The following is a 13,158-nucleotide window of genomic DNA, read 5'->3' as shown; positions in this document are numbered from 1 at the left end:
AGTCAGACTGGTAAAACACCAGGCAGTTAGGATAATGCTTCTTAACCCCTTCTTTCTACCTTGCTTCAAGCAGGTGATAGATTCAAAGAGCGGTTTGTTCTTTCAAGGGGAATAAAGATATGGTCACAATACAGCACAGCACTTCTCCTTTGATCATGCCTAAGCACAGGATTGCTCTGATCTTTTTACTGCCTAGGTTTTTGAATTCAAAGTAACTTTCTGTAGAAAATGGTAACCTTCCTGGGGTGCTTTCCTAGGTCACAGGTCGGTGGTGGAGGGCAGGGATAACAACAGGGATGGCTATGTCATCCCCCAGCTCTTTCTGTCATCCTGAGCAAGTCTATTCTCAGGAGCTTCTTTTGCCTCCTTGCCAGTTTCAGCAGCTGGATGCTACCTCTCAAGGCTCTTCACAATGAAGAAAGCACTTCCAATTACACACAGAGCTGGTACCCACTCCCTATATGTTAATTAGCCCCACAGGAAAAGAAGCAGCTGATTCTGAGAAACTTCCTTGATGAGTCTCCTGCTCCTTCAGAGACACAAACCCCACCCTCTGGCACAATCTCTGCCTTCACCCCACTGAGAGTGGGAGTGGGGGACACCTGGGCTTGCCCTTAAGACACATAATTGAGCACAACTTCCTGCTTATACCAAAGCAAAGGCTGCAAGGACCTGCTTCCTGCAAATTTATTGACTTTTTTTCCAGACAGCAATAGGCAAAGAATTACCGTAAGCCAGGGAGAGAAAGAAACCATCAAGTGCAGAGGCACCAGGAATTAAACCCCCAGGAAGAGACACACACACTCTCCTTCTCTCTTCTAGTGACAACCAAGCAAACAGGAGCTTCAGCAAGCAATGAGCACGGAGACAAATGAGGCAAGGGCTGTGTGCCTGCGAGAGATGCTTTTGCAGTCATCACCAGTCACATTAGGAAAGACTGAGGGCCTTTTAAATCAGGAGCAACACTAGTTCTGATCCTCTGAGCACACCCTGCCCCGCTGCCCGCCAGCTAAGGCAGGATTTATTGTGCCAGCGTGAGCAGCAGCACTGGAGATGGAATGTAGTATTTGGGGTGAAAAACAGCAGACAAACTCCTTACTGCTAACTATAAGCTCCTCTTGCTCCTGCTCTTCTCCAAAAAGATACAGTGGTGTCCCACTGCCTCCCTCCAGGAGGGACTTCTACAGGCTAGTGTCTCTCAAAGGTGCTTAGAGTTCAAGAGTCCTGGGATTCACACTGACACTCAACTGACCCCCGTCTAGGACTCCCAGTCATCCTCATCCTCCTCCCCTGCAGGCTGCTGTGGGGGTGGGAGGGGTGGTATTGAGTCCGACATACGAGCAAAGGCACCAGCAGGACTTCCAGGAGCATCGGGATTTCCAGAGGCTCCCGGCCCTTTCCCTGAAATACCTGTGAGGGAAGAAAAATCACCAGTAAGTGACACCTGGGGAGTAGAGAACACGGAGGCTCAGCAAAGGGGTGGAGACAACCCACAGCATCCAGGTGACCCAGGCAAGTAGGTTAATACCTTTAAACCCTGCCACAACCCTTTGTGAGGGGTCATTTAACTAAAGCTCCACCTGAGCAAGCCCATGCCCTCCTGTGCCAGGTGTGAGGGGGTGACACTGGCCCTAAATGCACTGGGTACCTGCCACAACCTCGAGGCAACTCAGGTGCCCCCGTGGGCAAGGAGCCCAACTGCCCCAGCACCGAATCAGAAAGGACAGGGGCTGTCCCTTCTCCAGAGGTAGCTTTCAGAGCCTGTCTTCTGCCTCAGACACACAACCTCTTGTGGTGCCTCCAGCTGGACTTGAGGTGGAGATTCCTCTGCTCACCCTCTGTAAGGACACACGTGCTGGGGAAAAGCCTCTCTGTGTCTCTAGGGCCGTGGCTGACACAAGGGAGGTGCCAGGAAGGGCTCTCTCTCTCTTTCCCAGGGGACAGGAGCTTCCCACCCTGCGGGACGGTACCTTTGCGCCTCAGCACCAGTTTGTTGAAGAGGTCTGACATCAAATCACCACCTTGTCCCGTAGCTCGCACTGAAAAAGAGCAAAACAAGTCAGAGAAGAAGCATCATCAGTCTGAACCCACCACTACGGCGAAAGCATTCTCCTGCAACACTGCCTTCACATTAAAGGGAAAAAAATACCAAATAAAACCCTTTCTAATGTTGTGTCACACCCCTAATCTTTCCCACTATAGTCCAGTTTCAGGTGTACACGAACTGCCCTTCTGGCAGGTGGGGTTTAGCAGCTTCACAGAGCTTTGGCTGAGTGTGAACCACCCAAGACCTACGCCAGCCCGTGAGGAGAGACACCGTTCTGTTCTGGACGTTCACTGTCTTCCTGGCTCGTCCACCTCCCCCCAGACCCACACTTTCCCACCCTGGAGCAGACAGCAAGGGAGATCCCTTCTGCTAAAAAGCCTCAGCACCTTGTTCTTGTTCCTTTTGCTTCTTCTTCTCCAGCTTCCTCTCCTTGACGCTGCGGAGGTTGGCCTTCCCAATGCCACCGGCCTGGCGGATGGACTCCAGGAGACTGGCACGCCCAGTAGAGGGGTTCACCACCTCCTTTGGGGCTCCCTGGACCGAAGCTGCAGGGACAAGGAAGGACAGGCAGAAGCCACAGGTCAATGCAGCACCTACAGGCCCAGACAAATCCCCATGGAAAGGGCTGCTCCTATAGCTCCACCAGCTTCTGCTCAGGGCTGTGAGCCAGGCCCAGACACCTCTCAGTGATGGGCTGACACTCAGCCCAGCCAGCAGCATCCCTGCCAAGGGGAAACCCAAAGGCTTGCAGCTCCCAGGCAGGTGGGAGCAGCTTCCCCTCCCACCACAGTTTCCCTCCTCTGCTGGAAGGCCGGGAAGCCCCAGAGAACCAACCAAGGACATGGTTCTGCTGGAGAGCTGGGCAAAGAAAAACCTAATAAACTTCAACAAGGGCAAGTGTAGGGTGCTGCACCTGGGGAGAAATAACCCCCTGCACCAGTACGGGCTGGGGGCTGACCTGCTGGAGAGCAGCTCTGAGGAGAAAGACCTGGGAGTCCTGGTGGACAACAGGATGACCATGAGCCATCAATGTGCTCTTGTGGCCAAGAAGGCCAACGGCATCCTGGGGGGCATCAAGAAAAGCGTGGCCAGCAGGTCGAGGGAGGTCATCCTGCCCCTCTGCTCTGCCCTGGTGAGGCCCCATCTGGAGCACTCTGTCCAGTTCTGGGCCCCCCAGTTCAAGAAGGACAGGGAACTGCTGGAGAGGGTACAGCAAAGGGCCACAAAGATGATGAGGGGCCTGGAGCATCTCCCTTATGAGGAGAGGCTGAGGGACTTGGGTCTTTTTAGTCTTGAGAAGACTTAGGAGGGATCTAATCAATGCCTATAAATACTTAAAGGGAGGGTGTCAAGAGGATGGGGCTGGTCTTTTTTCAGTGGTGCCCAGTGACAGGACAAGAGGAACGGGGCACAAACTTGAGCATAAGAAGTTCCACCTCAACGTGAGGACGAACTTCTTTACTGTGAGAGTAGTAGAGCACTGGAACAAGCTGCCCAGAGAGATGGTGGAGTCTCCTTCTCTGGAGACATTCAAAACCTGCCTGGACACGTTCCTGTGCAACCTGCTCTAGGTAGACCTGCTCTGGCGGGGGGGTTGGACTAGATGATCTCCAGAGGTCCCTTCCAACCCCATATGATTCTATGACATGGGCTGAAGCCAAAGAGTCAGATTCTGCTGGTGAAGCTGTGGAGATGCCCAGCCCTTACCTGCAGGCACTGCATGGCTGCTCTCCTCGCTCGCTGTCCGGGCTGGCTCCGAGGGGGCTGTGGCCTGGGGCAGGGGTGGCGGAGGAGGCACAGTAGTTGGCATAACAGGAGGCGGTGGAGGAGGCGGCGGTGGAGGAGGCGGCGGTAGCTCAGCACCTTGAAGGTCTGAAAGATGAAAGAAGTTGCATCTGAAGAGTCCCAGAGGACAGCACACTGAGAGCTTCAGCTCAGAGCTTCGTGTGCCTCAGCAGCAACAGATCAGTCTCCTCAGCACACACTGTGCAGCACAACGCTCCCACCCCGTGCAGCATCTCTTAGGAGCAGGCAGAGCAGAGGCAGGGTTTGAGATTCCCCTACCCCCTCCTCCTGCCTCGCTTGCCCAAGGACATCCCACCAGGCTGCCAGGAGGCCAGTCCCTGCACCCGTTCCCTCCTCCCTAGCCATGCCTGGAGCCTGGCCAGCCCTTGAGCGGGTTGCAGCTTTGACTCAGGCCCAAGCACAAGCCAGAGGTATCTCCAACGTCCACCTTGACATCTCCACCAAGGGACTTTCTGCTTTGTCTCCACCTTCTAGCAATCAATCACTGCCTTCCCCCTTCAGAGGGTCCCGGGGGCGGGGACTGGAAATACCTGGTTGCAGAGGCTCTGCTGACTCAGTGTTGAAGGTGGGCAGCTCCGGAATGGCGCTGCTCGGGGCGGACGGAGCGATGCCGGGGCCCAGGTCAGCACTGTACATGAGATCTGCAGCGATGCCAGGCAGGTCTGGCAGGTAGGATGGCACATCTATCTCGGGGACCTGGCCCAGATCCGGCACGTAGAAGTAATTTTCAGCCACCTAAAAGAAACCCAAACCAAAAAGATAAGGCAGTGACTATGCACTTGCTTTCTCTTACAGGGAACAGCCTGAGCAGCAGTCACAGCTGGGCTTGTCTGCCTTGGAGCAGTGGCCTCTCATCAGCTACCCCTGCAACTCTCTGCTCTTGTCCTGTGGCAACTCCCTCTGCGGAGGCTATCTCCTGCAGACCAGACTTGGAAAACACAGGAGGAGGGAGAGGTGCAGGACTCTTCCTAGTTTCTTGCAAGTCAACTCTCTGCTCCTCTGAAGGTTTCATGCACCAGCTTTCCATCCGACATCCATCTCCTCCAGAAGAGAATGATGCCAGAACCTTATCTGAGATTAAGATTCAGGAGCAGCAAAACCAAGTGGTTACAGAGGTTTGGTTTTGTGTTTAACACACAGGGAAAACAGTACCGAAGGTGCACTGTAAATCACAGAATCACAGAATCTTAGTGGTTGGAAGGGACCTCCGAGATCATCGAGTCCAACCACAAAAAAAACCCAAACCAAAAAAAACAAAAAAAAAACCCCAAAACACACAACCACCACAAAAACAACAAACCCAAAACCACCACCCACCAACTAAACCCCACACCCACAACCCCACATACTACACCCCACCACAAACCTATAATCTAAAGGGTTTTGTTTACTATAGACACTGCTGTCTCCTCCAGTCCAACAGGATGAACAAATGATTCCCAAGCTCCTTTTCCCAGCCCCAAACCACAGAGGGGCAGTGCCCCTTCCCAGCAGGAACGATGGGGATCACGCCTCCTCCCAGGCACTTTCTAGCAGTGGTACCTCACCCTCAGACTCCTCACAAGGCTCGGGAGTTAGCACAAAGGAGATGCAAAAAAAAATATAAAATAATCAAGTGATGGAGCCTCCAAACTCCTCTACAGCCCTGAGGTCCATCAGCAAGGTGAATCGGTATCACATTACTCTTCCCACACCACTCAGCAAAGACGTGAGCAGAGAGAAACACTTGCCAAATTTGAGGGTTTTCGTCTCACCCATCAGGCTCACACCAGGAATTCAAGCACAAAAATGGACAAAGTCACAGACCACCCACCCCCTAAACACACAGCAACAACAACCAAACCAAAACCATCTCCCACCCACACAACATCCCACCACAAACCAATAATCTTGGGCACTAGAGCATGCCCTGAAGAGCCATGTCTACACGTTTCTTAAATATCTCCAGGGATGGTGACTCCACCACCTCCCTGGGCAGTCCATTCCAATGCCTGACAACCCTTTCAGTAAAGAGATGTTTCCTAATATCCAACCTGAACTTCCCCTGGCGCAACTTGAAGTCCTCCTGATAAGTGAGATGCTCCGCAGCCCCATGTGGGGCCATTCTCCTACCTGCTCTCCTACAGAAGCCCTCTACCCTCAGAGAGCTGAACACAATCCTCAGAAGGGGAACCAGCTGCATCCCCACAGCTACGTCTCACCTGTCGGTCCAGCTGTCCCCTTTCAGTGATGGAGAGAGGAGCATCAAAGAGCTTCTCTTCTGTCTCTGTTTCCAGAGCCACATGGGTCTTGGTCACTGCTCCAGCCAGAGGATCCAGGAAAACATACTTCTTGTACCTAAGGGTAGAGGACAAGTATTTCAGTGATGATGCCTCGAGCGCCAAGGCCAGAAGAAACAGCATACCCAAGAAAGCCTTGGAGGAGACCCCCTGACTCACTCAGGTGGAACACATTGGGCTTTCCAGTTTCCATCTTTTAGCCCCATTTTCCTGCCTCCACCCCTCCACAACCAGGAGGCAATCAGCTCCTCACCCTCCCAGCATAGCCTCCGTGTTCCTCCAAAAGCAAAGCCCCACTGCATTGCCTTCATCATCAAGCTCTCCCCTTCCCACCACCTGGCCTGAAACCATCCTACAGGCTGCATTAGAACACCAGTACCTCCTGGTGACTTGTCACTCAAGGAAAGACAAAGAGGGGAAATAATCTATGGCTCGGGAGAAGAAAGGGGAGGTCCAGCAGCTGAAAGCTCAAGAAGTGCTTAAAGAAGCTCTTCAGTGTAACAGAAGGGGGAACCATGAGGCAAAGCCCAATGGGAAAGGGAACTGCAGTGAGGGAGGCAGTGGAGACACAAAAGCAGTGAGGAATCATGAGGAGAAGGAGCAGTACCTAGGCTGGCATATGGGGCAGAGAAGGGCAGGAGTGACAGCAGCTCTCAAGGCTGGAGAGGAATTACAGGGGGATGACAGGAAAAACTAAGGGAAGGGAAGTGCAAAATGTCATTGAAAGCAGGTAAATGGAAGATCAGGTGCAGACAAGACAACTCCTTCCACCTAAGGGGAAGAATGGGGAAGAAAGGGTTGCTAGCTGGAAGCCAACAGAGAGGTACCAAACCCTGTCCCATCAGGAGTCTGGTATGCAAGACACCCAGGAAAGCAAGCGGTTATTGCTGCCCTGGGGAAGGGAAAGCTCCTCTGAGGACAAGCAGGGGCAGGTGAGCTCTCACAAGTTCTCAGTGGTATTGAAGAGCAGCAGTGAGCTGAGGGAGCTGATGTTCCTGGGGAGGCTGCCAAGGCCTTCTTCTGCGTCATCCTCCTGGTGAACTTTGGTGCTCACACACACAGGGAAGTACTTGAGCTTCTCCTGCAAGAAGACAGATAACAGGTGGTAAGACGCTAACATCAAAGCTGCTGAGACAGCTCTCCCCAGCCACCACGACCCACACTGCTGGATCCACTGCATGGTCTGGGAACCCTACTCCTCCCTCTCCACCTCCCTGTGAGCAAGGAAGCACAGGGACCACATTGCAACCCCACACTCATGACAAATCTCAGCAGCTCAGGCTTATGGCATGGGCTTTTGGGTCACACTGAACAGGTGGTGCTGTGGCAAGGATCCACCAAAATAAAACAACCACTTGGGCTCTACAGCCAGAGACAGGGATCAAGCACCAGAATCTAAAAGGCACTTGTCACGGTGTCTCCAACTACCAGACATTTTCATGCAGGCAGAGTCCCCCAAACACCTCTATTACCTCCCCTCTGCTGCCTTCAGCTGATGTTTTAAGAGATTTGATCCCACCGGTGGGGTGGGAAGGCAAAGGAAAACGAGGTTAGGAGAAAAGAGAGTGCCTGCACTAGGCAAGAGATCAGGCAGAAGGCAGCGCGCAGGGTGGAACGTGTGCCAGATGGTTTTGCAAAGCCTAAGGGATTTGCAGGAGTTTTCAACTCTAATGAACTGAAATCTCCTCTCTCTCGGTTCTAAAACTTCATGCATAATAAATAGAGCTCCCTTTAGAAAAGGACTTATTACATCTGAACTGCTTGACTTTTATAGAGCACAGGAATTGCCATCCCAGATCAGACCAGTGCTCCAGCCAGCGTGACAGCGCCCGCTGCCAGATGCTCTGGGGGATGAAGCTCAGTGCCCACAGCAAGCTTTGCTGTAGAGGGAGGAGATCCTGAACCCAGAGACAGCCCGGGATGGACAAACCTCCACCCCAGACCCCTCCCCACGTCTTTCCTCAGCCCCTTCACAGCTCCTGTTCCTCCTTCACAAACTAGGACAAGCAGCAGCCTGGCAGCTGTGGGGTGGTAAGCGTTCATACCAGAAGAAACCAGAGCACTAACCAGGACAGGTTGTCAGATTAAATAATTGGCCACGCTCCTGAGGTTTACTTCTGTCACCAGAAGATGACCAAACAAGCCACTCCAAATACCGTCCGCAGCTTCCTACCGCCTCACTACTTCCAGCATCCCTGCCCTATCCCACCCTCCCAGTCCTTCTTCCCTTTTTTTTAGTTGTATGATGGAAATAGAGACCATCACATTCAGTTTTAAGACCACATCTCAGCGATATAAGCGGTTTCTGCTGATTGAAATTTCAGTCTTGAATTTGGTAGCCAGAAATCCTGGGAAATGGCTTAGTCACAGCTCAGTTAATCCACTCAGAGTTTGTATGATGCTCTGAGTCTATGAAATGCTGTAAAAAAGGACCTGGGAGGTTTTGATTTAATATTTCCCCCCCCAAATAACACATTCCAACTTGTGAAAAATATACTGAAACATATTGAATTTTTACAGAAGCAAGAAGGCAAAAACATATAAATTGTTATTTAGAGACTGTAAAAGCAGAGATTCAAAAATAAAGGTTCTTTTGATCATTAATATTCATTTCTCAATGTTTAATTTTTTAAGCATGAGGGAGTACTGATGTTTTTGCTAGAACTGTTCACACACAGTTAGCCCTCAAGTCATATATATATATTTTTAATTCTCTCTTTGTAGATTTCAATTAGCACTGGAAGATTGTGCGTCACTTTAAGGGCGTAGTGAGAAACCAACCATTACCTACATTTACTTATAAGTCTCATCTAAGGAAGTTATAAAAGCACTAAGCATGAGTATTACTCTGAAACATGAGGCTTTACATAATCCTTTTAATTTAAATGCTACCAAAGTGCTGGTCTTATTCAAGGAGCTAGATCTGGTTTGCAATTTTAGAACAGCTACATGCTGTCAATAATATCCTGCAACCATGAATTCCACAAGTTAACATGCCACTTAAAAATTTAGTTTTCTCATGGGGACATTAAGGTCTTAAGCCAAAGGTTCAGCAGCCTTGACATACTGAAGTCATGGGGGACACCTGAAAGCTCAAGCACCCCAATGTGGGGTTTGGCACCTGGCAGGATCATGCCCTTAAGGATGCTGCATTTCCAGGCGTTTTCCTTCGTAAGAAAGAAGAAATAAAAATATATTAAAAATCTATCAAGTCACCCAGGTTCTTAAGTTTAATTAAGCACACACTATTACAAAAGGGAATTGGTGTGATATACCAGAAACTCCATTCCCCCCATAGCAATGGCATGCAGAGGCTAGCTGGAAAGGCACTTGAAGATGACCAAGTGCCAAAAAGCTGGTTCAGCCTCCCCGTGCCCATGGTGGACTCCAGGAGAGGCGTAATTCACAAGGACATACCATGTTACTGACATTTTTGAAGCCTTGCAAGGTTACTCCAGCCATGGACCATAACATTTTCTTGAACCTCTTCCCAAGCCCAGGCAGAGTATGTCTCCTACCTTATTTTCCAGCCTTCTGAGGGGCACTTGCAGCACCCAGACACAGGTCCCACTACACGGCCAGTGCCCAGCAACTAAAAGCCCCACAGGGCTGCAGCTCACTGCCGAATGCTACCTACCTGCTACCACAGCAACGTGCAAAGCAAGTGGCTTTGCAGGCTTACCCACAAGGACTCCTCAGTAAGTTTGCAGATGACACCAAACTAGGTGGGAGTGTTGATCTGCTTGAGGGTTGGAAGGCTCTCCAGAGGGATCTGGACAGGTTAGATCAATGGGCCAAGGCCAATGGGATGAGGTTTAATAAGGTCAAGTGCTGGGTCCTGCATTTTGGTCACAACCACCCCAGGCAATGCTATAGGCTTGGGGAAGAGTGGCTGGAAAGCTGCCCAGCAGAAAAGGACCTGGGGGTGTTGGTGGACAGCCGGCTTAACATGAGCCAGCAGTGTGCCCAGGTGGCCAAGAAGGCCAACGGCATGGCCAGCAGGAGTAGGGAAGTCATCATGCCTCTGTACTGGACACTGGTGAAGCCTCACCTCAAGTACCTGTGTTCAGTTCTGGGCCCCTCACTACAGGAAGGACATTGAGCTGCTGGGGCGTGTCCAGAGGAGAGCCACCAAGCTGGTGAGGGGTCTGGAGAACAGGGTCCTGTGAGGGGAGGCTGAGGGAACTGGGCATGTTTAGTTTGGAGAAGAGGAGGCTGAGGGGAGACCTCATTGCCCTCTACAACTACCTGAAAGGAGGGTGTAGAGAGGTGGGGGTTGGCCTCTTCTCCCAAGGGAATAAAGACAGGACCAGAGGAAATGGTCTGACGTTGTGGCAGAGGAGGTTTAGATTAGATACCAGGAAGAATTACTTTACTGGGAGAGTGGTCAGGCACTGGAACAGCCTGCCCAGGGAGGTGGTGGAGTCACCATCCCTGGAGGTATTTAAGAAATGTGTAGATGTGGGCACTTCAGGACATGCTCTAGTGCTCAAGATTGCTGGTTTGTGTCTGTTTGTGGGGCTTGTGGTTTTGTTTTTTGGCTTTTTTTTTTAATTTTGTGGTTGGACTCGATGATCTCAAAGATCCCTTCCAACCATGAAGATTCTGTGATTCTGTGACTCCATTTCTGGCACTCTTATCCACCAGTGCTTACCAGCCCAAACAGCGTCCTCTCAGCAGCTGAGTTTTCACTCCCTTGGGGTGCGGAGGGGGATAAAGGAGAATTTCCCAGGAGGGATGCATTTTCAAATGAACTGCAGAACCACGTGTATTTCTAACTCGGCTGCTTTCCCCACAGAGCACAAACCCCGGGCGCTGAGCAGAGGCTGCCACCACTTACCCTCAAACTGAAAAGAGCAGAGCTTGCTCTCCTGGTGGGGGGGTGCGTGTGTGTGTGTGTGTGTGTGTGAAGCCAGCAAAGGCCACTGCGACTGCTCCCAGCAAAGAGGCCCTCATTAGAAGTGAAAACAGGCAGCGAGCCTCTGCTGAAAGCCCTGAATAATTGAGGAGGGCATAAATGCAAACATTAGACTTCCCTCTGTCACATTTCATTACTGCAAAGCACGTCAGGCTCCGTGCTCGGCTACGGCCGACCAAAGCCTGTCCCCATGGAAGGTGGTCAGAGCTGGGCTGCGCTGAGCCCCACTCAACACACCAGCTGCTCCTGGGGCAGGCACCTCCATCGTCCATCAGCTGACAGCCCCTCGCCAGCACCACAGCATCCTCCTGCCCCATGGAAAAGCTGCAGGAGCCACCGTGTGCGTGAGCTTGGCACGTGTGACAAGACCAACTGCATGAGGCAGGGTCAGCAAAGGCAGAGAAAGATCAGCAACCCCAAGGGAGGATCAAAAGGTGGGTCACAGGAGGGGAGGAATAAATACAAACATCCCATGGGGCCTGCAAGAAAGTCACAGAATCACAGAATCGTAGTGGTTGGAAGGGACCTCAGAGATCATCGAGTCCAACCACAACAACAAAAAAAAAACCAACCAAAAAAACCAACCAAAAACACCACCTAAACACACAACAACAACAACCAAACCAAAACTATCACCCACCCACACAACATCCCACCACAAACCAATAATCTTGGGCACTAGAGCATGCCCTGAAGAGCCATGTCTACACGTTTCTTAAATACCTCCAGGGATGGTGACTCCACCACCTCCCTGGGCAGGCTGTTCCAGTGCCTGACAACCCTCCCAGTAAAGAAATGTTTCCTAATATCCAACCTGAACTTCCCCTGGCGCAACTTGAAGCCATTACCCCTTGTCCTATCGTCTGTAGCTTGGAAGAAGAGACCGACCCCCGCCTCTCTACACCCTCCTTTCAGGTACTTGTACAGAGCGATAAGGTCTCCCCTCAGTCTCCTCTTCCCCAGACTGAACAACCCCAGCTCCCTCAGTAAGACTTGTGCTCCAGACCCCTCACCAGCTTCGTTGCCCTTCTCTGGACCTGCTCCAGCACCTCAATGTCCCTCTTGTGGTAGGGGGCCCAAAACTGGACACAGTCCCTGTGGTGAAGGCAGCCTGGGTCGAGAAGGGCAGAAGATGGCAATGGTATGGAGACCACCTGGGACAGGGAAGAGGTGGCGTTGCAGGCAGATGGCAGGGGATGTGGGGAAGGGCACCCAAAGCCTACTGGAGCCAGCAGGCCAGCTGGGTGGGCATTTGATCTTTGCCGGACGCTGCTTTTTACCAACTGATGCTCTTCTTGATGTCCTCCCTGCACACTGGCACCAGCCCTTCAGGGTGGGAGAGCATCTCCCCTGCCCACTCACCACATACCTCTGCTCCCCCCCTCAAGCTCTGATGGGATGGGGGCCACCAAGCCGGACAGCACAACCATAACCAGCAACCCCTGGTCAGCCAGCAGCAGGTCCCACGCAGCTCTGCCCTGCCCTACTGCCAGGGCTGGAGGGAAGCATGAACCCTGTTTGAGTTTGCCAGCTGTCCATTCGGCCAGCAACCCTGCTTCCCCAGCCTGGCTGAAATATTCATCACTACCTCACTGCAGGAGGTCTCAACTCCATTAAAACTCAGGAAAGTTTATCGTGATAAATTATTCAGTGGCAGAGTTATTTTTGGGCCAAGGCACACAAGGATGAAGAAGGAAGTCTCGTTAGGGGTGGAGAGCAGGGAAGACAGGTTGACCCCTAACCTGCCAGGACGAGTATATCCACTACTCCTGGCACAGCCCATACACAGCAAATTTAAAACTTCAAACACAGCAACTCTTCCTCCCCTCCTTCCAAATCAGGGAGTCCCAAATTGTTGGAGACTCCTTTAGCAGCGTTTCCTGCCAAACCCACCACTTCTCAGACCTCCCTAAGAAGCCCCTCTGCACCTCAATCCACAGGCTAAAAGGAAACTCAGTACTGCAGGACCTCCTTCAACACGACCTGCAGACATCTGTGCTATGGACACACCTGGAAGCCCCAACTGTGCTGGGTACTTAGAGATTTGGACCCCCTCTGAACGTCTTGCAACCTACAACAGCTGAACACAAGACAAAGGAGAAGTAAAG

The 13,158-nt window shown here is 51.7% G+C and overlaps 1 protein-coding gene across 1 annotated transcript in view; it reads right to left on the bottom strand.

Moving 5' to 3' along the window:
• Nucleotides 1-645: 645 nt before the first annotated feature.
• LOC106885301 (WAS protein family homolog 1) overlaps nt 646-13,158 on the bottom strand; it is a 45,067-nt gene continuing 32,554 nt past the window's right edge. Inside the window, exons 5-11 of the mRNA XM_014937375.1 lie at nt 7,077-7,213; nt 6,055-6,190; nt 4,384-4,588; nt 3,755-3,919; nt 2,434-2,592; nt 1,971-2,039; nt 646-1,410 (exon numbers count right to left, since the gene is read on the bottom strand). Coding sequence (XP_014792861.1) covers nt 1,259-1,410; nt 1,971-2,039; nt 2,434-2,592; nt 3,755-3,919; nt 4,384-4,588; nt 6,055-6,190; nt 7,077-7,213 — 1,023 coding nt within the window. The 3' untranslated portion in view covers nt 646-1,258. The remainder of the gene's footprint in view (nt 1,411-1,970; nt 2,040-2,433; nt 2,593-3,754; nt 3,920-4,383; nt 4,589-6,054; nt 6,191-7,076; nt 7,214-13,158) is intronic.

The sequence above is a fragment of the Calidris pugnax genome, unplaced genomic scaffold (assembly GCF_001431845.1).
Source record: "Calidris pugnax isolate Ruff unplaced genomic scaffold, ASM143184v1 scaffold1, whole genome shotgun sequence".
Lineage (NCBI taxonomy): Eukaryota > Metazoa > Chordata > Aves > Charadriiformes > Scolopacidae > Calidris > Calidris pugnax.
This window is presented reverse-complemented; position numbering and strand designations above follow the sequence as displayed.